The 26,350-nt window shown below is 36.3% G+C and overlaps 1 protein-coding gene across 4 annotated transcripts in view; it reads right to left on the reverse strand.

The window, feature by feature from the left end:
* Positions 1 to 1,570: 1,570 nt before the first annotated feature.
* The window catches only part of GNAI1 (G protein subunit alpha i1), a 32,661-nt gene continuing 7,881 nt past the window's right edge, over positions 1,571 to 26,350 (reverse strand). For 2 of the 4 annotated variants that reach the window (XM_064421897.1, XM_064421901.1), the window contains exons 2-8: positions 14,724 to 14,766; positions 14,505 to 14,646; positions 10,649 to 10,806; positions 9,023 to 9,151; positions 5,898 to 6,027; positions 4,555 to 4,708; positions 1,571 to 3,697 (exon numbers count right to left, since the gene is read on the reverse strand). In XM_064421897.1, coding sequence (XP_064277967.1) covers positions 3,507 to 3,697; positions 4,555 to 4,708; positions 5,898 to 6,027; positions 9,023 to 9,151; positions 10,649 to 10,806; positions 14,505 to 14,646; positions 14,724 to 14,766 — 947 coding nt within the window. In that variant the 3' untranslated portion in view covers positions 1,571 to 3,506. The remainder of the gene's footprint in view (positions 3,698 to 4,554; positions 4,709 to 5,897; positions 6,028 to 9,022; positions 9,152 to 10,648; positions 10,807 to 14,504; positions 14,647 to 14,723; positions 14,767 to 26,350) is intronic. The other 2 variants (XM_064421899.1, XM_064421898.1) reach the window with 2 other exon arrangements.

Consider the following 26,350-nt stretch of genomic DNA (forward strand, 5'->3'; position numbering starts at 1 on the left):
TAGTTCCCTCTATGTCAAGCCAATTTCTTTGCAAGAACTCCAGAGGCAAAACCACAAAATTGTTTACTTGTACCTATGCAACTGAAATTTCAGTATTACTGTTCATCAGAGCCCAAAAACTCAACAATTTTGCAAATCTCCTTATATTCCATGACTGATTAAGTTCCTCTTTTACTAGTCTCATGTTCCACGTTCATGGACCATGAGTGCACTTCCACAGGCTATGAATTATTCAAGGATGAGATGCTTAAAGACTCTTGTTGCACCTTCTACACTTTTTAAAAAAAGAAATATAGTCAAGGCTTTGAAGCTTACAAGCCTGGCATTAATCTTTGACCCACAGGATCTTAGTTACTAATATGAACTATAACAGCTCCAAGACACATTCACACAGTAGGACAGTCAGCATCTTGGCAGGGTTTCCTTTTTGCTTGATTTGAAACAGACAATTATCCTTTAATTTTCCCCAATTCTGAATGCACACCAGCCACCATGCTGTTCAGCATACTGCAGATGGATCTCTTTTGGTCCTTAAGGTTTAAACTACACTTTAAATCATGAAGCTGCTAATTGCCTACATGGAACCAGAAACAGCAATCCAGCAGATCTATATTGTTCCCATGCTGTGATCCTGGACCTTGTTTTAGTTAATGAGAGATGACTACATTTAACATCAAATTAACCTCCAGATTCCATAGGTGGCATAATGAAGCCAAATAGCAAATTTTCCAAACCACCCTTCCACAGTGTTAAGTCTCTTAAAAATAACTACGTATTTAATGACAGCTGCATTTTACTGAGAGACTTCAACCCAAACATGCTCAAGACCACAGGGCTGGAAAAGTCTCCACAAAGGCCTGGGTTTTTTTACATATACTGCATTTACAATCTCCTGAAGGAATTTCATAGGTAAGAGAGAGCTTCTTTGTGTCATGCTAGAGAAAGCAGTTTGCCTGTACACTGCATGACAAAATCAGTGGAATGAGGAACTGGAAGAGAACAGAGCTCCGGCTGCTGAGGGCCCTTAGACAGTGGTGTACCTGCAGCATTTCTTCCATTTTCTGCAGTGTTCTGACAGAGAAGCAGGCTCCTGGATAGAACAGAGATGTGGAGCCTTATTACAGCTGCAGTGAAAACTACGTGTGTGGCTCCCACCACAACTGCATGCAAATCTTCTTGGAGCTTTTCCTAGACAAGTGGCCTAGGCTGACAACTTTATTTCTGGACAAAGATTGATCTACCAGCGCAGCACCTCTACAAGGAAACATCCCTGCTGGCTATGCACCAGGTCAGAAAAACAAAATTATCTGTGGACTAGCAAGGCAAATTAGCTCACAATTTTGTTCTGTGTTAATAAACAATTACTTCATAAACCACTAGTTATAAAATTCCAAAAATTCTCTAACTGAAGGTGCTAAGAAAAGTATTCATTAATTAATAAAAAACCCCTAACACTTCTAGCACAAAGTTTCTACATTTAGTCTTGACTTTATCTTCTCATTTTTACTACTTAGTTACCTCCACAGAATGGATGCAAAAAGATTTCCACCAGCACATTTAATGAAAAACATTTCTTTCAAGCAAGGCACAAAATTTAGATTTATTTAATTTGATTAATCCCAATTTTTGTTTTACATTAAGTACAAAAACCAGCTGGAACGTAGGTGTAAATACAATTTCACAAAGTAGTTCAGTGAGATTTAAAATCATATCCAGAACCGTAAAGCACACTTAAAGCAGCCCAGAATATACAGATTGCTTACCATAACTGCTGAAAGAGATCATAATGTATCAACATATTTAACAACCTCCAGCAATAACTTATCTCCTTTCTAATCTTTCATTTAAAATGCATTTAGCAATTCTGTACCTAACAAAGAAAGCATTAAAGAATGAGAAGGGCAGGTAAGTTTTACTCAAGCAGAGGCCTAACTTAAACACATACACAATCAAAATTTAAACAATAGAACAATGACTTCAATATTTCAAACATTTCTAAGAACATAAATGCTAAGATAATATAGAAAAATAGCCACAGGCTCCAAGACTTATTTACTTCTCAAAGAACTCATGGTGTACTGTAGCTGCCTGAAATATTTTAACAATTATAGAAAACTGTATCTCCAGGTTTGGTACGTTTGTATTTTCTAGATGACAACATACATTTAAGACAACCATCAACTTATTTACAGTTAGAAGCTTATTCCTTTTAAAAACTGTATTAAAAAAATCAGTTTTGGCACTATCCCTAAGGCAATGGATGATAGGTACCTAAGACAGCAAATCACATAATGAAAGCATAACCAGAAGAAAATCATCTTTAACTTATAAGAAATTGTGAGGCTGTAATTAAAGAGGAAATTTAAAAATCAGCACTTCTAAGTCACTACAACGCCCTACCCAAAACATTGAAGATTTTTGCTATATGCAACAGGAATTTCTTTAATCTGTGAAGCCCCCTTGTCTCATGGGAGAACACAATCTTTCTATAGTTATTAAGTTATCCAACTAGTTTTATTAGCAGAAAATAGCAAAAAGTTTAAGGAGAACATGAATTTGTTTTAAGTAAGCAGAAAAAACATTACTCTGAAGTCCAGCATTTGCTGTCTATTTAAAACACCCCAAAGATAATTTTTCCATTCAATCCACTGAGTAAAGACCACAGCATCATTTTTTTTATTGATATGAATAGTTTTAACAACTTCCTTTTTTGCATTTCCATCAGCTTCAGTTGTAGGTGACCCATAAACAACAATTTCCCAGTGTTGCCACATTTCCACTGCAAAGACTGCAAACCTGGATTTCATAAAGTGTGGATTTCATTTAAATTTTAAAATAATCTCTGCGTTTATCCTAAATTTATAAAAAGATTTTTTTTCAAAACTTAAGGCAAAAAATAAGTTTATTGGTTATGTTTCTTTAAGTCTGAGAAGGTATAGGAGGCTGTTTAAATATCAAAAAAGCTAACGCCATATACAGTATTACCAACAAAAGTAAAGAATAAGGCAGCATGCACCCTTAAGAGGAAAAGAAAATTTAATATTACAAGATGTTTAAATAATCCAAAGGCAAAATGTGTCTGTCTCCTCCAAGAGTATCTTCATAAAACATGGAAATTTTAGAGGAATGTTTTAGAGGACATCAAGTTACTAAAATAATCCGTTCAACGTTTATACAAATACATTACTACAACTGTAAGTTTACATACAATCAACTGACATCTCAGTGTTAACTAATTACTTAAATTTACAAGACAAACATAAATAAAGCTGTTAAAACAGGCAAGTACAGTACTGATCTATCATTGAGCACAATGCATTTTGTACTTCTTTCACCTTGAAAAGAATCAGGTTAGAATTGTGCGAAGTCTATCTCCAAACCTAAAAATAAAATAAAAGAGAATTAAGTATATCTATGCAGGTTTTACACAGCGTGGGCATATTCCAAATGTTTTAAGTCCTGTTTTCAGGCATGTAATTTACCATTTAACAACCTTTTGTCTGTTCTCAGAAGAGGCCACAGTCCTTAAGGTTATTTTTAATAATGACATCAGTTACAGCATCAAAAACAAACTGCACATTTTTTGTGTCTGTGGCACACGTGAAGTGAGTGTAGATTTCCTTTGTGTCTTTCCTCTTGTTCAGATCTTCAAACTGACACTGAATGTAAGCAGCTGCTTCTTCGTAAGTGTTTGACCCTAGAAAAAGAAAATTGCTCAGTAAGCAGATTTCCAACAGAGGAAGAACAAGATGCACACTATCTTTGAAGGAGGGGGTTCTTTGGAAACAGTTAACCTAAACCTGAAGAGAAGAAATTCCACAGCCATTGCTTTAAGATACCATTAAAAAAAAAACCTTGGAAGGATACCTTTTGGATGCATTTGTAATAATAAAAACTTAGCACTCAATGCAGTTCCAGGTGCAGGAATAGTGTATTTACTCCAGTGCCAGAGGAACAAGTCATTAATGACCAATCCTAGTTTAGGATATTTTGCTTCCTTGATTTAAATTACTTGCTTTAAATTTTTATGTTTTTAAAAGCTTTGGAGTTTTCCCACACTCTGTTAAAGACACTTGGCATACACATTTCTCCCAAGCTTTTTACCTCCAACATGCTATTTTCTGTCTGGAGTTACAATGAAAATGATACATAAAGATGCTAAGACTTGTTAAATTAATTCATGCTCTTTTGCTGTGTATTTCCTGAATAAGCCACAATGTCAAAATGTATGTACGCTGCCTGTTCAGAAACCTCTCATGTACCTCAGGAATTCCTACTTATATCAAAGTACAAAAGCAGGGGTTTTTTTTTCTTAGAAATAAGAACAGGCTAAATAATGAGCCTGAACAGTTGCAGCAGTAACATGTAAATGCTATCAGTGGAGCAGTGTATTTCACCTAGTTGAAAAAACTTCAGCACTATTTCATTTGTGACCCATCAAAACAACCCCCATCTATTTTAGATGCCTGAAGTTATACAACTCCTCATGATCTGGCATCAAAAATTAGGTATTTTAACAAAAAAAGCCCCTTGACATTGGCACCACTCCAATACCTGAATATTCAGGGTAGCAAATAGTGAGAGGACTTCTTTTGATTTTTTCTTCAAAAAGATCTTTCTTGTTCAGGAATAGAATAATAGAAGTGTCTGTGAACCATTTATTGTTGCAGATACTGTCAAACAATTTCATGCTCTCATGCATCCGATTCTGTAATTGAAAAAAATAAAAAGCCATCACTTTCTATTTTATCAGACTTCAGTAGTAAAATAAGGATACATATTTTTGATGACTTACAAATGAACCAGTTACAAAACTAAGTTTTTAGTGAACAAAATCACATTTTACTGCAGGGAAATACAGAGAGGCCAAGACTACCACAAAGATTACTTCCACAAGGAGGGTTTAAGCAACTACTTTTTTCTCATTTCCAGGTTTAAATTTTCAATATTTCAGATTTTTTTTTTGGTGTGAAATGTTTTCACATTTTGCAGTACAAATATTCTACAAGAATTGCTGAGTTGCCTGAATTTGTCTTAACACTGATTAGATCTTCTGGAAATTGAAAATAAATTCTGCACCTAGCTGATATTCCAGAATAAGGAAGAAAGTTCTACAGAACTAGAGAATCAATAAGCAGGTATTTTAACTCTTACCATAATATTTAACTCTGTAGAAAAATTATCCAACATGTAAGTACTTTGGCCAAGTTCCAGTCATTTAAGTAGCAGGATGCTAGCTACGACCTTCTTTGACACTATATTTGACTTGAAAGGTTTTCTTATTTCTCTTTCCTCCCCAAATTATATTTTATAGAAAGTTGCAGAACACAAGAAGGAGCACAAGAGTCTGTTAATGATTCACATATAGAGGTAAGCATCACTTCAGACCAGTCAAGATAGTAAAATGCACCCTGTGCACAGTGACACGGAAGGACCAAACTCTTGAAAGAGGAGAAAGGAGCCAAGGGTGTTGGAAAGGAAAAAGAAGAGAAACATTTCTGCAACTAAGACAAGAGATTGGAGAAACATACTTAGAAAGAAACAAAAACTGAAGACTGAGGATGGAAAGGAAAACAAAATGTGGTGAAGAAGATACAGGTAAATAAAAATTTTCTTACTATGTACTTCCAGCATCCATAAAGAGACTAAAATGTGTATAACTGACAATGTATCCTCATTAATTTATGCTTCCTTTAAAACATGAAAAGTGTAGGTAAATGAATTCTTATCTGTTAGTATCCCTTAGGAGAATATCACCATTTCACTGAGACCTTTTGCACAAACCCCATTCATCTTATAAAGCAATAATATTTCAAAACACCCATTTATAGCTTTCCTTCAAAGCTTCACTTCTGTGCTATTCTAACTATTCCCTTTTTCAACATTATGGTACTTGCCATTTCCTCATCTTCAGCCAAGACCAAGTCATAATCACTCAGTGCCACACAAAAAATAATTGCTGTAACACCCTCAAAACAATGAATCCACTTTTTCCGCTCTGATCTTTGGCCTCCAACATCAAACATTCTGCAAAACAGAAATAAAAAGCAGTGAACAAACTTTGGAATTTTTAGCTTTCCGAATATTAACCAACAAAATCTGGAATTATCAGCTGTGTAAGTCTCAGAACAACATCTTAAAAGAAGGCAAAGAACTCTGTATCTTGTAGTTTCTCAGTATACACCTCAATTTTAATAAAGCTTTGAAGGTCTTCCTATACATTTTAGAGAGCATGATAAAGTATGAGATGAAAGATAAACAAAATCAACTATTTACAACTATTATACTTCATTAACAAAGTTAATTGTAATCTGTAAAATAAAAATACACAATTAGCTTTACTAAAAAGCCTACCATAATAAAAGATACTGATCAACAATATGGACTGTCAGTCCTGGTGAGTTTTAGCTCCTCTCTCTAAGACAAATTACAACTTAAACCTGTTCTTAATTGGCCACGTTTAAATGGGCTATTTTTAAGGTATTATCTTAGAAGACAAAGTAAGCATTATATAGTAAAAAATCCCTCATTTTCCCTCCAATAAATGCATTTTTTGAAATGCAATTAAGTCTCACATATGACACTTACTGAAGATGACTTGTGTTTTTTATTAGCCCCCTTTCCTGCTTTCCATGAGTTGTAAGGCTGCAAGTACAGGGCAGGTAAAAAAACCCTACTGATTTAATGTTAGTGCACTACAGAAACACTGTAAATTGCACTTCAAGGGATTCAATTACAGTTGTTATTTTTAGATATCTTCAAGTGTTCCAAGTTGCTAGGTTTTAATTTGAAAAAAAAAAAACCCACAGAAAAAGTAAGTAGAGAAGGAAAAAAAAGACCCTTTACTTTCTCATGGAAAATTGTCAGAAACACTGCAACCTCTAACAAGGTCTTATACTTGGGCAAACTACTGCAAAAGTGACAATGCTCACTGCCCTTTTAATGTTCGATATTGAGATAATGCCATGTAAAAAACAATTGAAAGATAATTCCTGCTGACAAAAAGGATTCCTTAGTGGTGCTCCTTACCTTCAGAAAAATCTTTGAAGGGAGGTCTTTGGATATCACTTTATACAAATGTGAGCCAGGCATCTACTACTCAGTTCTCAAATAATTAGCAATGGCTGTACCCATAGAATATATTTTGTACTTAAGAATGTACTTTGTACTGTATCTTACTAATTAATCCCTTAATTTTAGTAATTACTCCTGTCAATTCTAATGCTACGCTTTGTAACTTTATACTGAGACCTGATTTTCCATAAGAATTAACACTGCTAAAAAAAGTGTTCTTTGAACACAAAACTAGTAAATAATCAGACTCAACTTTTGGACTAGGCTATAGAAACAGGATGAAGATGACTTGCTATTTGCAATTCAGACTGAATCAATAATCAAAGCTATGTTAATTGCTTTCTAGAGAAGGCTGAATTGAGGCCCAACCAGAAGGAATCTAAACACACACTGCAGAACAGGAAAGGGAAGAAAATGAAAGAAATTAATTCTGTGCAGCTAGTCATACTTATGTACCCTTGTCTTAGTATAATCAAGCCTTTCATGTGTTTGGATGATCTTAAAAGTTCATTTCAAGGTTATGTAAGAGTGTACTTCAAGCCCTCCCTATAACTCATTAAGCCTATTGCCTAAGGCACAGGTACAGATGTTTGAACGTACAACATTACAGCTAAACAATTCCACAGGCCTGGCTCAAAGACACATTTTATAAAAGTGTAGCCTTATGGTCCTTGTAACAGTCCCAATAATCCATAGAGACTGGACCCATCTACAGTAGGGAACAAGAAACATTGGAAAGTAAGTGAGAAGCTGGAGAGCTCCTGAAAATACTGAAGTTCTCTCTTCAGGCTTGGCTAAGGACTATTCTTAGGTTTGCAAGAGATTCACTACCATTTTCAGCTATTCTTTTGTGGATTAATACAAATTTTGTATTTTTAAACCCTAAAACAAGGAAACAAACGAGATTTCTACAGTACTGATTGTCCTGAAGTATCCATATTTCAGTATTTGCCATGCATTTCCGTGAAAAAAATATTTTCCATGAAGATACTAAGCAAATATGGTGAACAATTTAAATCTAAATGCATATTTAAAGTGTGTTTTACTGAGTTGTCTTCTCATTCTTCCTCATCAGTAGGAGGCAGAGCACGCTGATGGTTAACACCATCTTGTGTTTCCACCTTGAATGCTCACGTGCATCAGGGCAAACTTTTTACAAGAGCATATTGTGAGAGGACAAGGGGGAATGAGTTTGAAGGGAGAGTAGGTTTACATTAGGTATCAGGAAGAAATCCTTTATTGTGGGTGGTGAGGCACTGGAACAAGTTGTCCAGGGAAGTTATGGATGCCCCATCTCTGAAAGTGTTCAAGGCCAGGTTGGATGGAGCTTTGAGCAACCTGGTCTAGTGGACGGTGTCCCTGCCCGCTGCAGCAGGGTTAGAACCAGACAATCTTTAATGTCCCTTCCAACCCAAACCATTCTCTGATTCCATGTCTTTAGACATAAAATTCTCAGAATACTATAATTATTTTCTAAATCTCGCACCACAGAAAACATAAGTTACATTCTTTCATCTCTAAAATACTGCCTTAAAGTACAGGATGTATTTGAATTCACCTCTTTGGGAAAATGGATTTACTCTTTCATGGAATACCAGCAAATGCTTATAAGCTTCCAGTTGTCCAACAGAATTTAAAACAAGAATCCATCAGAACAGCTATTTAACATGGCAGAAAATATAATATTTGTTTTGAGATTTAATTTATATCAAAAGTATCCTTATAAAACATTTTCAATATAACAAAAAGATTTATTGGAGCTCCAACAACTCTCACATGCCTTCAGAAAATCGAGTCAAGCACAATAATTTTTTTTTTTTTCATAAAAAGTGGGGGGAAATAATTAAATTTGTGGTTAGACAAATTTGTTAAATTACACCATTGAATGCCATATTCCATAATTTTACAGGAACTTTGATGGGCAGATAATGCAGCATGATTTACATACTTAAAATGAAGATCCTTGAAAGTAAAGTGAGTTTCCACTATTCCTGTAGTTTTCACTCTAGTCCTGAGAACGTCCTGTTGAGTTGGAATGTAGCTGGTTTGTGCTATCCTGTCCAAGTCATTCAAGTAACTAAAGGTAAAAATAAACACTGCTTTCAGTTATTCATAAAACAGCAACAAAATAATTACAAAGAATTACGGAACTTAAGTCCATTCATTACACTGTGCTTGAATTTTATAAAATAGTTTTCTCTGAGACACAAGACACAGTATTCTACTCAAATCTCCAAGTTCTTTTGAAATAAGCTTTTGAGACACAACAATATTTCATCCTAGATGAAAGGAAACTTAAGCAATTTATTCCATTACAAAGAATTCTTCTTTAGAAATTTCAAAATGCAAACATGTTTCCATAAACATCCATGTTATTGGCACTTAATTATAACATCTTCATCTTTGCAATCTACTGAACTGCAGGACTTTGAACCACAAACAAAGCCCAAAATCACTCTACTTGATAATAGATATGAAAAGAATAACTCAGTGTTTTGGCCAGAATTAATGTGTCTAAGAAAGTGCATAATACATAACAATTAACCTTCTATTGAGAATTCCTAATTGCATGTATTTTTTAGAATTAGTATGCTTTCACTGCCAAACTCCTTGCAACGTAGGCCAAGCCCAGTGTTTCCAAAAAACTATACAGCTCTTGTAGTTTTCCCATAGTAAACAGGGAAGGTATTGTGTTCTATTTTCTGTGTAACAAGACGTTACCAATTTTACAGTTACATTTATATGGTCAGGAGAACAGTTTTCTTATGAAACTTGAGTCACAGCTGTCTAAAACAACAAAAGAGACCACAGAAGGTTAGCACAGGAGAGTATGTGAATCTCCAAACGAAATGTTCCATACGGAAAAAAGTTTATACAATTGAGAAACAACTTGAAGCACTACAAAATACTTCAAAATCATAAAAAAATGGCACTACAAGGCAATATCACTGCTACTGCCACTCTACCATCTTGCATTTCCTTCAGTGGACTCTTTTCCTTGACTGACTTACCATTACTTACTGCCACACCATCTTATTTTTGCCTTCCTAGTTCCTTCATGTTTTATTTTCTTACTTAAGTGCCCTAGCATAAAAGATACATTCTAATTGTTTCTTGGCACAACACATTTCCAACAGACACCATTAATTAACAATGAAAACATAGCAATGTTGAAATAGGAAAAAACTATTATGAAAGAAACCAGTATCCTTGGTAATACAGATACAGATCATGTAATCGCATTTTTTTGACACACTCAGATAATAAAAAGGTACTTTAGTCATGTTTTTGTAACAGAAAACCTATAAAAGCACCTTAAATCAATCTTTGTCTTCTTTAAGGGAGTGAAACACGTGGTCAGAACATGACAAGTTCATAATTACTCTACGCCTTTTTCCTTTCCAACCTCAAAGCTTTGCTGCAGCATTTTGACCCAAGCAGACACTATCTTTGTCCAGATATTTCTGTGGTTTCCATCTATGTGGGAGCAGAATTTGTCAAAACATGACACCTCATACTCCTTTAGATACTAGTTAGAAGGGAAAGAGAATCCTGTCAGTCACACTGTACTTACTAGGCAGCAGAGTCATTGAGCTGGTATTCTCGAGATCTGTTGAAACAGGCTTGAACCCCAGTGTCTTTCCACAGTCTCTTGATAACTCCTGCAAGCTCTGAAGTCATGAATCCTTCTTCTGCTGCTCCAGCCAACACAAAGAGCTGACGAGCATCGTCCTTTAGGATGTAAACACAGGGTGAAGAGTGAAATATTGAGAAATACAACAGAAGTATTATCACCTAAGAACTAGATTCAGCAAATGCATTACTTAACCTGGTAAATGTGAATGCAACCAAACAAAAATTGTGAAAGAAAACAATATATTTTAGTGTTCTGCATTAGATATTAATCCCCATGTTTTTCAACAACAGAAAAAGACTAGTAATCTAATTTATTGTTAGCTGACAAAGCTTCTGGTCTGTTTATAACTTGAGTGAAGTTTTTATAAACAGAAGTAGTAACATGTTCTGTGCTCAAACCATATTTGCTCATAAAATACCACATAACGGATAAAATGGTTACAATACAAACTAGACCCTTCAGAAAGGTAGCTGTATATTGAACAACTGAAGAAAACACATTAAATGCTTAATTTTAATTAATTACACAACTTTGAAAGTGACAAATAATCACTTCTTCCCTAACCATGCATCGGGAATTGGAAAAACATTTCTAAAAACCTTTCCAGATAAATCAGCTACAAATATCTGTTGTCTTAATTATTCTACAGAGAGCAGGTTCTCTTGGTAATCCAATATGAAGCAAAGATCAAGATTTTTAAGAGAAAATGCTGGATTTTTAAACTGTATAATAACTGGCTTTGAGAGTGAGACTAATGAAGTACAGGATGCAAATCCACCACTCCCCTTTTATCAGCATTTGACCAGTTCACCAGCGACATCCAATTTTGACTGAGCAACAAAACTCAGTATTTTATTTTCTAAGGTATTTCTATTTTACTTAGACCTGTAAGGCAGTGAAGGAAAGACAGCAGATGGGTACAGGGAAAATCCACATTAGTACTCTCCTGTGGGTAGCTGCTTGACCTTGGTTATTAGGAGAACATGATCCAATGCCAAGGTACGTCAGCCAGAAAAATCAGCTTGTAACAACTACCCACAGCATGTACTGTTTGTCCAGTAATTAAAAGAAAGAGAACAATGAATCTGGAAAGGAGGAAGGAGAAAAGAGAGACTCAGACATGTCAGCTGGGAACTGAAAGTGTTTCAAGAAAGAGGAGGATTTAAAAAGGCAACATATAAGGTTATTCTCACAAAACCTAAGTGAAGACACATGCAAATCTGCAGAAAAATCTGTCACTTTGCTGTTCCAAAATAAAGCTGTGGGGAAAAGAACCCATTTGCAGGAAAAGCACAGAAAGTAGTGATTGTTCTAAAGATACTGTCCACTGTAGACTTAAATAATCAAAGACTGTGTGAGCTAACAGGGAAATTGTTTACAGATGATTGGGTAATACTGAATTTCAGAGGTTGAAAATGAAAGGCTTGCAGTTCAGTGAACTCAAGCCAAACTTGGAGATTCAAACATATATATATATATACACATTTGTAGATACACGTATGAAGAATGATAGTTGACGTATAGCTGAAAGTGTCTTTTGAAAGCTAGAGTAAGTAGGTATCTAAAACAACATTCATCAAACAAAAATACTGGTTACTATACATACACAGAACAAACTGTGAACACATTATAAAAATTTAACAGATTGGACTAATAATTACATATAAAACCCACAACTCACAAAAGCAGCAGTTCTTTAAGAAGGAACAATATATTAAGACATATGATGGAAACAGCTTAGAAACTGACATTTTTGTCACAAAAGACGATGACATCTTATACCTGAGATGGTCTGACTTTCATATATCTCTACATGCTCTCAGAGGGGGTGGGGAAAGGGAAAGTAGAACAAGATAACCAATTTCAGCTTTTTAAAAGCCAAACATTAAAATGAAAAATGGTCTTTGTTACCACTAAAGGCAACAAAATTAAAACAAAACTGAAAATAATTAAGGTATGAACATACTACTACTAATATCTAATGCTAATGTTCCATAGCAATGTTCCTCTGAAAAAAAAATAATTTGGACCACCAAGACCAGACTAAGTACAAGGGGATGGACAGCTATTTTAAGACTGTTCCTAACACAAGTTTGCCTCATCATTTATACAGCTCTCTGAAGTCGAGAAACTCAGATGACTTAAAACTGACATCATATATAACATGGTCCTCAAAAATCTCCTTGTTAGTCATTTTATCTGCCAACACCTAAATTTACTCCTCCTCCGTTTTCTCTTACTACGCATTCAGTAACAGAAGTCTACCATCTGCCTCTTTCCAGCATCAACTGCCAGACTCCAGAGAGGACTGCACAAACACTGAACTAACAAGTAGTGAAATACTGTCAGTGCTCTGGAAAACTTTGGTCTCAAGGGCAGACTACAGCAAACACGAGAGCAAATGTAGAGAGGAATAACCAGTGAAATTGAAGCTTTTACTAGTTATGCTTACAACTGAAGAAACATCAGGTAGAACATACATACATAATGGCTATAATTAGATATCAATCAGATTTAGACTCCAGATACAACTTTATGACTCACTATACATAATTTTACAAACATCTTCCTTATGATAACCATACATAATACACTTCACAAGGTTACTGAATGAATACTGTCTACCATTTATAAACTGTTTTTAAACAACCAATAAAATCCTGACTGTCAAGAATGAAGACTGTCAAGAATTACTTTCATTTACTTTTAAAAACCCTTCTCTCCTCCCAAACTGTAGTTCTACCTTAAAGTGATGAAAAGAACTCATGACAAAAGATTCCTGACTACCTTACATATACTTATGAACACATTCATGAACAACAAAATCCTTCCTCCATCTTTCCTGTGAGACAGCCACAATGTGGCAAGTTCTGGCTTCCAAACCAGTACTGGTGAGCATTCTACACTGTGATTTCTGATTTCTGTGGGGAGGAGATAAAAGCATACATCCTGAACCAAGTTAAACTGCTGTTCAGACCAACGACTATGGGGATCAGTTTCAGCACTGCAGCACAGACTGTACAGAGTCTTGCAATGAGAGGACAAGCAAAAAAACCGTAAAACTGAGCATTTTACAGAGATATTCCAAACATCTCCCTGCCTGGCCAGATGTGGATGTAATCAGAGTCACCACAGGTAAGAGCACAGGATTAGGACTGGAGATACCAATAGGTGGGATGGCAAATAAACTCAGAGATTTGCACGTGGGACATTAGACGAGATAAGATGGAAAATGTACAGAAAAGCTTAGGAAAAGTCTCATTTCTTGGGAAAAATCCCAGGATTAGTATCATGAAAAAATGGGATCCCAGCAGCAGGACCATGCCCATGTCTCTTTGAGCAAAATAAAGACCTCAGCACTGGAAATCAGTATGAAACAGGATCCAACTCAGAGGCTGGCAATGTTTCAGGCACTGCTGTGTCTATGACCTAATAGAGAAGTGCAGGCAGTACAGTGCAGAAGTAGCAAGATGCCTCCCTATTTAAGCTGTATTTTTCAAGGTGCCTAACTTCAACTACCTACTTAATAGCCCCCAAGTCCATACAAATAGAGATATGACTGTGGACTCCTTAAGATTCAGATGTTTAGTTCTCCAAATTTAGTCAGAATTCAGAAAATAGTATCTAAACCAAATAATTTTGTGAATCAACGCAGTGGTGACTGCTCCACAGGTCACCTTGTGTGTAAAGACCAAAGGCATTTAGTTATCAAACACTGTACTTCACAAAGATTTCTGAAGGAAATAGTAAGGATATTTCAGATGCATGTCTGTGCATGTACTTTAATACTCACAGCCCTGACTGGATCACCAAAGTCTATCTTCAACCTCCCCATGGCTCTAATGATAGCAATAATGGACTGAATGGTGTTACTGTAGACAACAGCTTTGTACTGTTTACATTCGTCTTCTGAATAACCAGCTTCATGGATAATCCTATGGAAGAAAAAAATAAATAAATTCTCTACTCAAATTAAAAATGTTTCTCTATCACATTATTTCACCATACTTACTTCATTTGCTTGACAATTGTGCTTTTCCCCGATTCACCAGCTCCTGAAAAATAAAGGTGAAAATTCACCATTAGGCTTTTGCTAATCTTTGAAAATACATTTTGATTCTGCACTTCATATACCTAACCAATATAAAAACCTTCAACAGGTTACAACATGCTGAACATGCTACAAACTGATTTTTGATATAAAAATGCACCTTCATCTGGAAATTTCAAAATCAAGCCATTTTAGGAACAAATTTCAGTTGTAACAAGTCTTTTCTTTCACATAAGTGAGCATAATCTTTACACAGTCTGCTGGTGTTTCTAATGTGAACAGGTGATAAATTACTCAACATCAAAGGGATCTAAAGCATAATCCCTCTTTTTAATCAAAACCTAACCAAAATCCATTCTTTACATTCTTTGCATCCAATTGCAAATGAACACCTTAAAATTCAAGGCTTTAGTCCTCCTGACTGTCTTTTGACCCTTGCATGAATAAAACAACAGCAGGCTTTACTTTTTGTTAGAACAGATGGCATGAGGTTTGCCAGTCAACCTGATATCATTTTAAGTGCTTAACAACGACAAAACAAAATGCTACATTAAAATACAAAGCTTAGAAAAACAGTATCTCTGTGAACAGACAGGGAAAAAGACACTTTTTGCTGTCTCAACAATCTATCTTTAGTCTGCTTCTTACTCCAAAAAATATGTGGAACTCTTACAGCTGCAGTCTAATCCCTCTATCCCTCTATATAGCACACTCCCAGTTTTCCTGTGACTTGTGCTGAATTCTCCCTCTCACAGCTCCCCTTTCTCAAAATAGCTTTGCAGAAGTGAATACGGTCTTCATACAGTCTACAGGTATTTATAATGCAGAGATCACCCATTGTCCAATACAACCAAAAGAAAACTCTGACCACAGAAAGGCACTGATAAAGGCGGTACTTCTTTGTCTCCAAAATAAGGGCAAGAACCTGATGCACAACAGTCGACCTCATCTTGGTCAAAATGAAGCTTATTGAGAAGTGCCAACACAGGTTTACAAAGTACAAAATGCACTTACTAAGTTTTCATGAGGAAACAGGTGGGTTTGGGGGTGAAGGACACTAACAGATGTCATTTACTTTGACTCTAATAAGGCTTCCAAGCCACTGTCCATGACAGCCCCTGTACCAAGCTGGGTAAGTACCAGCTTCAGGGTGTCTGAAAATCTGCCTAGACAGCCACACTTAAAGGCTTGTGTCAATGGTTCAAAAATCTAACTGGAAGGCATTTAGGCAATCTCCAGGAGACAACACTGGGCTAGCACAGTTTACCACCTTCACCAATGACCTGAAAGCAAAGGCAGAATGCACTGACATCAAGGTTGCAGCTGACATGAGCCCTGGAGGCCAGGAAGTGGCTGCCAGTGTGAGATAACAGAGGTGCTATTCAGAGGGTCCTCAACATGCTAGAGGACTGAGCTGAGGAATCTCAGAACATAGGGCAATTGTGAAGTCCTGCAAGTGGCACAGAGCAACACATCCAACACATCAGATTTCAGACTAATGGGTGAGGAAAGCTGTGGGGCTCAAGAAACTGAAGAGTTACAGTAGGGTCTTGTGGTGATGAAGGTTAATCACATTACAGGATGCTGCACTGGGTCTGTCTGGGAAAAAATAACTCTCTTCACAGCAGTCATGGTGCTGCACTTCAGGTTTGTAGCTAAACCAGTGCTGGTAACACTCGTTAGTACGAGCAAGTGATGGTTCTCTCATAGCTGAAAAATGCATCAAGGCATCTTCTCTTTTCCACCATGTCCCCAGCCCAGCGAGTAGGCTGGGTGTGGACAAGACCTTGAGAAGGGAGACAGCCAGGACAGCTGACCTAAGTCAACCAAAAGGATATTCAATACAGCACGATACCATGCTCAGCAGAAAAAACTCAGGGAAGGGAGGAAGAGGGGTAGTCATTTGCTATTACAGTGTTTTACAGTGTTTGTCTGAACATTTTTTTTTTTAATAACATTTGGAAGTGTGATTATAGTGAAGGGTCTGAGACATAATTCATACAATGAGAAGCTGAGGGAACTGAAGTTTTTTAGCCTGGAGAACAGGAGGCTCAGGGGAGACCTCAAGACTCTCTACAAGTACCTTAAAGGAGGCTTTAGCCAGGTGGGATTAGTCTCTTCTCACAGGTAATAAGTGATAGGACAATAGTAAATGGCCTCAGGTTGCACCAGGAGAGGTTAAGACTGGCTATTAGAAAAAAATGTCTTCATCAAAGGAATCGTCAAGCATTGAAACATTAAAAACTCTAGCTCTGGAATGTGGGGACATGGTTTAGTGGTGGGCTTGGCAGTGGTTTAATGGTTGCACACAATGACATAAGCTTTTTCCAAACTAAACAATCCTATGATTCTTCCCACACAACCATTATGCATGCCAAGGCCCTGCTTTCCAGGAAGTGGCCAAACACCTGCCTCCCAGTGAGAAGGAAGGAATTAATTCTGCTCTTTGCTCTGCTAGGGTGTGCAAGCCTTGGCTTACCCTATTAAAACATCATTATCTTGATCCATGTATCTTCTTGCCTTCCTTATATTTTTTCCTTATCCCAAGGGAGAGGAGCGCGATCACACAGCTGTGTGGGTGTTTTGGGTTGACCCTGACCAACAGCTTCCAGTGCTGCAGTGGCAACAGTGCAGACAAGTCAAAGCACACTGCTCATCCCCACAGTCAGCATGTATACAATTCGCCCCTTCAGCACCCAGTAAATGAGATCGATCAAAACAGTTGAAGGTCACTTGGCTGTTTAGAGGGCACACAACATTCAAGGAATAGCTACAAAGAACTGGGAATTTTAATCCTAGAAAGACTGGTGTGGTTGAAGAAGGTTGGATATCTGTAAATTTCTGTTGTTTCCATAACACCCACTTAAAACAGCTTAAAGCAGAAGTAAACTTGTCAGACCTATACAAAAGAGATGTGAGGCAATTCAGAACCTCTAGCACAGCCAATTACAGAGAGATGGGGGAAGGAGGTGCAGGGAACCTATTCCATGGAAGAGGCTGTACTGTGTGTAGAGGAAGTAAAAACTCAGCCTTGGACATCTTCAAGATTCAACTGGACAAGGCTCTGAGCAACCTCATCTATTTTGATGTTTGAGCCAAGGCCTAAACTAGATGACCTCGAAGATGACCTCCTTCTTCTAACTTAAGTATTTAATTTCTGTAGAACAGAGTATTTCTATATTTAAATACTATAAAGTGATCCTTTTAGGACATTCCTCTTATTAAACCAAATACATCAGGACAGGCTCAGCCCAATTTAAGACTGGCTGTCAAAGGTTGTCCCATCTTCTCCCCAGCACTACCACTGATGTGGTTACACCTTTCTTCCTCCAACACCACAGAATGAGTGCTGGCACCAACAGGACACAGTGAGCTCAGAGGAACAGAGCTACGGAATACAGCAGGCCTGTCAGCATCAATCTAGATTGCTTAATGCCATCTTTAGCTCATGTCAAAGCAAAAGACTTAGTTTTTTATACATTTGCAAGTTTCTTTATAGAGCAGCAATAGTTCTTAAGAATCTGAGTGGCCATGGAAGTACATTAATATAAACAGAAATCAGACACCAGTACAAAAGTCAGTTGTAATTTAGACACCTGAAGCATTTATAAACCAAATAATCTCAAAATAGCTAATTATGCACTTAAACACAAATAGGTGACAAAAGTTTAAAGATTAGCTTTATTAATGAAATTACTACAATATGCTTTGGATTAATATTTTTATTCAAATAATTTGAAGATGTTATATTCCCTGCACTCAACAGCAATTTTGGAGATATTAAGAAATATGCTACAGCATTTAATTTATATAACCTCATAAATTGTTCTATTAAAAATTTATCACATTTGACTAACCAAGAATGTCAGTGTCAGGGCTAGTTACAGTTTAAAAATTGAATTATTTTTGTCATACACTTTGAACTCCATTTTTTGAGTCAGACATGCATGTTTCTCTATGGTGCTAGAATTCACATGTACCAAATACCTACAATTATCATAAAAGCATTCTCAGTAACACAACCACAAACACCCATAATACACATAAAGAATAATTAAGTCATTTATTACAGAGTACCTAACATCAGCACTGAGTTCCTGGAAGGTGCATTCCCCTCTGTTATTTAATGGAAAACAGAAATGGTTGTGTTTGGTTTGGGTTTTTCCTTTAACTGCACACAGAAATGACTGCAGCATTCCTAATAATCTTTGCAAAGCAGACAGGAAAATTTCACCTTACTCACTGAACCATACTGAAAGGAAATTCATTATTTTTGCACACCTGAATGCAGAACTCTGCCAGGCTCTCTGACAGATATACTTGGTTAAATTCCCTCCTTTATCTCAGCATAAGTAAGTTGCCCATACAACAAAATGAGAACTAACTGGTTTAGAAAGTTTTAGACAGAGGCAAGCATTAATAAATATTACATGTGCCAACTGTGTATAAAATGTCAGCACTAGCTATACAGTCACAACCAAGCACTACCTAAGTTTAGACAGACTTGATTGAATAGTCCTCAAACATCTAGTAAATGCTATTTATCACTTGCTATTTAAGTGTGACACTTGATTTTAGATCACTACTGTCAATAATTTGAACGGTCTTACTGGCTCTGTTACTATTTATTCATAACAAAAATATTAGTTAAAATACATGACAGTTCTGCTAAGACTAGAAGAACAGCAGCATGTTATTTCTGAATTTAAAAGAGTAATGGGCATATTTTGTTTATTTTCGAACGGAAATTTAAGTTAACTGTTAGGTCATTGCATTAATGGAAGTTTTAATAACTGATTAGTCCTTTCTTCCTCTTGCACACTTTATGGCTTTCATGCGCTCCTCAAAAAGAGGGCAACACAATCTACAGAAATCTAATTTAAAGAATTTTAAAACTTTTGTTCACATAGATGACTCATGTCACATGTAAGACTCAACTATGGGTTGAGTTATTCAAGTAATAACTTTAATTAAATCTAATACTGTTCTTGCACCTGCTTGCCAGAAAGCAGGTAGATCCTTATGCTTCATTATGCAGACTGCCAAAGTATGGGAGCAAAGCACATCCAACCTGAATTTCACATTATCCCCATAGATTCTACTATAATCTGAAGGGTCTTCTACATCAAAATTTAATACTCAGGCTCCACCTTCCCGTGTCATTATTTCCCAGCTAATATTGTGCTATCAAGAGCAGTATTTACCTGGATCCAGCATGAATTCTCACAGCACTCCATGAATTCAGAGCCAGCACATGAACCCAGGCCTGTGACCAACCCTACTGCAGCACCCGCAGCATGGTGAAGCTGATGCTCAGCTAAAGAGGGACTAAGCTCATATTATGATTTTTCTTTCAAGGCCAGCTCTCTATTTTGGAAACAAAAAAATTGAAGTATCTTCAGGTTCAAAAAAACCCAAGACAAATAATAAAAAAAAAAAACATTTAACAGATCAGTCTCAGTGAATCCTCCCCTTGAAGGAACCAAGACAAGCAGAGCTCAAATAAATATAAGAAACAGCTAAAGTAATATTTGATTCTCCAAGATGTTAATTGGTCAGTTCCAAAAATAAATTTAAAAACAATGAAAAAGACTGGGTTGGACTCAATCTTAAGGTTCTTTTCCAACCTAAATGATTTTATCACCCTGTGACTCATTCCTATGAAATTGTAGCAAACACCATCTTAAATTGAATATTTTTTCCAAATGGAGTAAATCTGTGTTTAAAATTAATTGAAACATTTAATAATTTGATTAAAATTAACAGGTAAGCAAAAATGTTACTTTAAACTACTTAGAATGTCTCATGACTTATTATCCCACACACAGCCTACATAGGAAGCATTCCAGAACTACTAATGCCTGGAACAAATGTTTTATGCAGCCATGCAGCAAAAGGAAGGGCTGAGATCTTAACAGCAACATTTCTAACTTGTGACACATTTGCTAACTGGTTACTGAAGAAACCAATCAAATATCAAAATAAAAAGCAAGGCAAGCTTCAAGTTCACAGTATCCCTCTTTGGACAAAATCAACTCTCAAGTACAACTATTTCTAATAGAATAAATATACTCCTCGTAATACTAACATAGAAAAAAAATGCAGACTAAATTGAAATAACTTAAGCATTAGATAAAAACTAAAGAGAAAAATTGGGCTGGCTTTGAAATAACACCAAATAAGTCAGACTAAGGAACAAGAACCCACAAAAAAGTAGAATAGCCTTGTATGTTACCAGAAGGGAGTTCAAGTATGGACAAAAGTAATTAATTTAAAACTTTCAACAGATATTTGCCAGCTTTTCAGCCTGTAGAATAGGACACTTACACCAGACTGACCTAAGCATAAAGACACATATGAAATTTAAAATAAAATACACGGACTTGTAAATTTTTGGATTCAGGTACTGTAAAGTTCTCACTCCACAACTTTCCTATCCAATTCTGTCAGACACTTGAACTTCACAGTAGAAAGCACAAGCTGAATTGTGCCTGTTTCTCAGCTGCCGCTGGTCACAGCACAAGCTAAACACCCTGTGATTTCTGCTCTTTCTGCTATGGGGTCAGTAATCTCTTACAAAATCACGTGGCTTTGCAGCTTGGAAGCATCATCTCTTAAACTTATCACTTCATGACACATCATCAGACGTGAGATTAAAATTAGAATGCAAGCTGCTAATCAGTGTTACTATACTCAAAATACATTAATGCTAGTACAAGAAACCCACAGTGGAAACTTTGCTACAACACACTGGACAGGTTGAACACCAAATGAAACATTCTCCGAAATTCAGGCAGAGCAGTATGGGTTTTCTTATTTTGTCCACTCCCCCATTCTGAAGTCACCCAACAGTAACAATTATCTACCACCATTTATCCTGGGGCAGCTGCCAGACCTTGCAGTTTGTGTCCCTCTTCCCCTTCCCAACTGTTTTTGTACAGTCAGCCAAAGGTAGATATTACACACTTCTAAAGTGGCATTAGTCTTGGAATTTCCACAGCTACTGGAATTTGAATGTGCCAGGAATCTTTCAATGAATTAAGAATCTGTATGATTAGTATCTAGCAGAAAATATTTCAGTAAATTACCAAGTAGTAATAGTGTGAATTCCAGATTACATCACTGATTTAAACCAGAGAAGTGACAGATTCTAAAATTATGGCACCGACTCAAATAAAAGAACTGAGATAATTCTCAAGGTTTCAGTAGTTGCATGCTTAGTCCTAAAGAAGCAATACCATTTATACCCATATGCCCATATACCCATATACCCACTGTCACTTTTGTAAATTTCCCAAGAAATTAAAAATTAATTGCAACTAATTATTTCTTTCCTAGGTCTTCAGTATTGTTCTTAGTATATGTTTGAAATCAACTGTATATAATAAAATAGTCGATCTATTATACATAAAACATAATTTAAGAAAACTTCTAAGATAAAATTCAACTTAAGAAGCAATCAAATACAAACTCATGGTAGCATCCTGTATGTTTATTCAGGTCTAGATATCTAATAGACTGCTCTGAGTTTCTTAAATTGGTATTTAGACTGTTACTAGAGCAAACACAGCAAGTGATAAAGACAGTGTTAATTAGTTTAGTATTGAAACAACAAGGAGAAAATATGGGTTTACGTTCAACATAACCTCTGGAACCCAATGAATTCTAAAAATAAATCTTATGGTGAAACGAGAAGGGCACAGACTCCATTTTGCAAGCCTTAAGGTAATTTCTATTCACATCTTTAGAAGTATGAATTGAGTTTTGAGTTACTTGTAATCTTCAATTAGTGCTTCATATCTTTTTATGACAAAGTGTTATGAAGTGTTCTTTTTGCTTAGAATCCCATCATATGATAAGGAGACATCTAGCAGAAATTATGTGCAATTTTATGTACCATACAAAATTAAATGCATGCAGCTTTTGCATACAAATTCTACCTAGCTCTTCAAACACATTTCTATATTCCTCAGCTGTTTGAAATCACTAGCTCCTGCTACTGCTACCTAGTAGGACCCCTTTTATCATTATGTGCATCACTTACATCATAAATGTACTGGGGAGTCATCTCAATCTAAAGGAGAGCACCAGTACAATGCCAAGTGTCGTATTTCAGAAATTTTGTGAAACATTCAAAAGGAAATGTGGCACCTTGGAATTGAAACTACTTTAAAAATGTGTATCTGTTCAGAATGTGCAGGAGATCTCTTAAACACCAGTATCACTGCCTCAGACAGGGACAGTACTATTGTAGTTTTTCCTTCAATTAAGACAGAGGCATAGCTTCCTTTGTGTGAAGTGCCAAACCCAGCAGGACCACGACAAGCTGAGAATCAAAGGCTTGGAAATAAACCTCTCACTTATGCCAGAAATTAAACACAGGTGCTAATGCACCTTTGGAGATGAATACCACTTGGTAATGATGCTTGCTGCCTGACAGCTACATGGAACACACCAAAAGATAAACATTTGTGGCTTCAGGTCTATCTAAAATGTCAATACTGACACCAGCTTGCTAAGATTTGCAGTTGGCTACTTAAATGTATCAAAGCCCAACATCGATGCTACTCTCATCTAAAATACTTGGAAACCCCTTCAAAACTTGTTAGTATTTTGAATGGAACTTCAATATAGCAAATAACTATCTGCTTTACAAAACTGAAGTAAGATTTAAATTTGCTACTTAAAAAAAAAAAAATCAAGTGGCTTTCTTCTTCCATACAAAGTAGTGTGCTCAGAAACAATTACTACATAATTGTTTAAAATCATGGTATGAAAGAACATGATTAAAGACCTTCTTGAACATGAGTTTCAGTGGTTGTTGTATGTGAGCCCAATCTAGGAGATAAATGCTGACTGCTCCAACAGAAAGAACGTTACTCTTACCATATCAAGAGAGTTACCATCAATTTCTGTCAACAGAGTACAGCATGCCTCATCCAGACTTTCAAATATATATCTAATAAACCTTCCAAAAAACCACAGTGCCTTGACATTGCTCTCCACAGTGTGGTTGGCCTTCATGGCCTTTTACAGTGCACCATGCTATAAATACAGTGTGCAAATATGGCAGGTTCAGAGATACCAGAGCAAACTTACATTAATCATAACCAAAAACGCTTTATAAAAAATTCTTCTCTGCAACAAAGGCATAGTTTATGGAGGCTGTTCTGGCAGAGAGATACAACAAAACAACTTGGAATAACAATGTATTTTCATTGCAGGCCCCAATTCCAATGCAGAACAACACTGCTGTTGTTTTATCTACAATTTTGACAGAACCTACTGTCCCAGCTACCACATATAACTATGTAACTGCAGAGCTGGGGCAGTCAGAAAACTGTGTGTGCATTTCTAGCAAAACAGGAAAAAGATCTCTCACATAAATCTCAACTGATTTAATCAAAGCTCTACTTGTTACATAACACCAAAGCATTTGCTGCAAATGTGATAAATGGGTACCATCAAAGTTCATACCAGGGAAAATGCAATTACACTAAAAGCTGTCCCATCATTGTAGAAACAAAGCAATAAGCTTCAGCTCATGTAAATTTTCAGTATTCATCCACACCTAACTTAAGAGTTTTTCATCCTGTAGCTCAAGGACTAAGATCTACAAAACTAAGGAGAATAAGCATATTGATAGTTGACCTAAATTCACTTCAGTATCACCAACTCCACCAGAACTTGGATGGACTTCAAGTAACAGATTAAAATGTAAAAAGATCCTGGATATCAGTGAACAACTTCTTTTAAATACAAATGTTTTCATAACTCCTATTTGTATTTGAAGCAAGAATGAAAATTCATGAGCATAGTCCACCTTATTTTTCATCACATGAACATGCATTTTGCACACAAAACTGCCCTGAAGTAGGGTAAACAGTACTTAAAAAACACAGCTTTTTTGAGTTTTGTTGTTGTTTAAAAAGAATTTGTATTTAACTGGTCTCATATTAAACTGAGACAGCTTTGAAGTATGCAAAAATTTCAACCCCCTCTAATACACCCAATAATCCCAGAAGAAAGGAGCAAGACAGACACCTCCATAAACAGGTGTTAGGCTTCAAACAGGTATGTAATCAAAGGCTGACCTAACCTAAACCCAAATGCTGCTATGTACCAGAACAGCAGATAGAGAAAATAATATAAATAATAGAAATATATAAATAAATAGTATAAATAGACCCTCATCTAGGAATTGGATGACAGCTTTTGCTAGCTAACACTGCAGCCCTAAAGCATATTAGAAGAGGTCCATGTCAATGATTTAAGAGCTTTATGCTTAAGCATTTAAATGCTTTAGAAAGAATATAACAGTTTGGCCAAGAGTTTACCAGATTTATTAAGGATCTGCATACAGCTGAGAAATCCACTTTCAAAATGCTTCAAGAGATATTTAATGCATCAAGAATACAGTCAGCACTTCAATCAGACTTCAACTTACCTTCAGTTCAGCAACGTATAAAATATGAAATCAACAAGACTCAAAATAACACTTCTTTAAATAAAATCTATAAATACTCAAAACAATTGTCTGGTTTACTCCCAATCTGTTTACTGCAAGACACATCTCCAGTAACAGCAGGTTTCAAAATTGCATTCCAATACTGCAGTCACACCGTATTCTCTGCATTCTATTTTAATATTATTACATCTTTACTGCTGTCTCCATTCCCTTCTCTACTGTCTCTCCAGTGTTTGGACACTGGGCTGGCAGCTGTACTTCTTGCCCACTAACATCTTCCATTCTTCACCAAGAAGTGCTTTGTACAAGACGATTCTTCCTAGTCAAGCCTACAACCTACAAAATAAAAGAGCATAAAGAAGCACAGATTTGATGCTCCCTGGATTTGGAAAGAAAAGAAACTCCTACCTATAACTGGCAATAAGCACATTCCTCAACGTGGGCTGCCTCTATCTCCTATTGCAGCAATAAGTCTTTAAAAAGTGGGTTTTGAATAGAGTTTAACATGTCTACCAAGTCCTGCAAATTTCACATTATTCCTAATTCAATTCTACAGTGAACTGTGACACAGAAATACAGAAATTGAAAGCATCCCATTCTGCATCCATTTTCCCCTCCACTTGCTGCTCTGCATTCCCAGCACTCTCTGTAGACCCAGCACATACCTCTGCTCCTCATTATGCTTTTAGTCAAGTCCTCATCAGACCATTATGAAATACCAGTTGAATTGACCATTCTAGCAGCAAACTAAGTCTAATCAGGACAGCCAGTTTGACTACTCAACTAGCAAAAAAAAAAAAAACCCAAACAAACTGAATTAAACATTTAAAAGTGACAGGGAGAGGGCAGAGCCATTCAGCCAGATGCTGCAAGAGCACTTTCATTTTTAGCAAGACAGAGCTTCTATAACAGCTCTGCTGCTTCTAAGACAACATCCTGCTTATTTCCAGCATTCCAGTACAGATTTAGAAAGTAGGCAAGAACCTCTTCAGTTTTATTGGAAACTATTAAAAACCCCCAGAGATTCAGAATGTCCTTATAACAGTGACCAATAAAAAACTTGTAACATGATTCAAACAACTACAACAGCTTTGTCCATGTAAAAAACCCAAAGTCGCAT

This window comes from Passer domesticus, chromosome 5, assembly GCF_036417665.1.
Source record: "Passer domesticus isolate bPasDom1 chromosome 5, bPasDom1.hap1, whole genome shotgun sequence".
In the NCBI taxonomy this organism is placed as follows: domain Eukaryota; kingdom Metazoa; phylum Chordata; class Aves; order Passeriformes; family Passeridae; genus Passer; species Passer domesticus.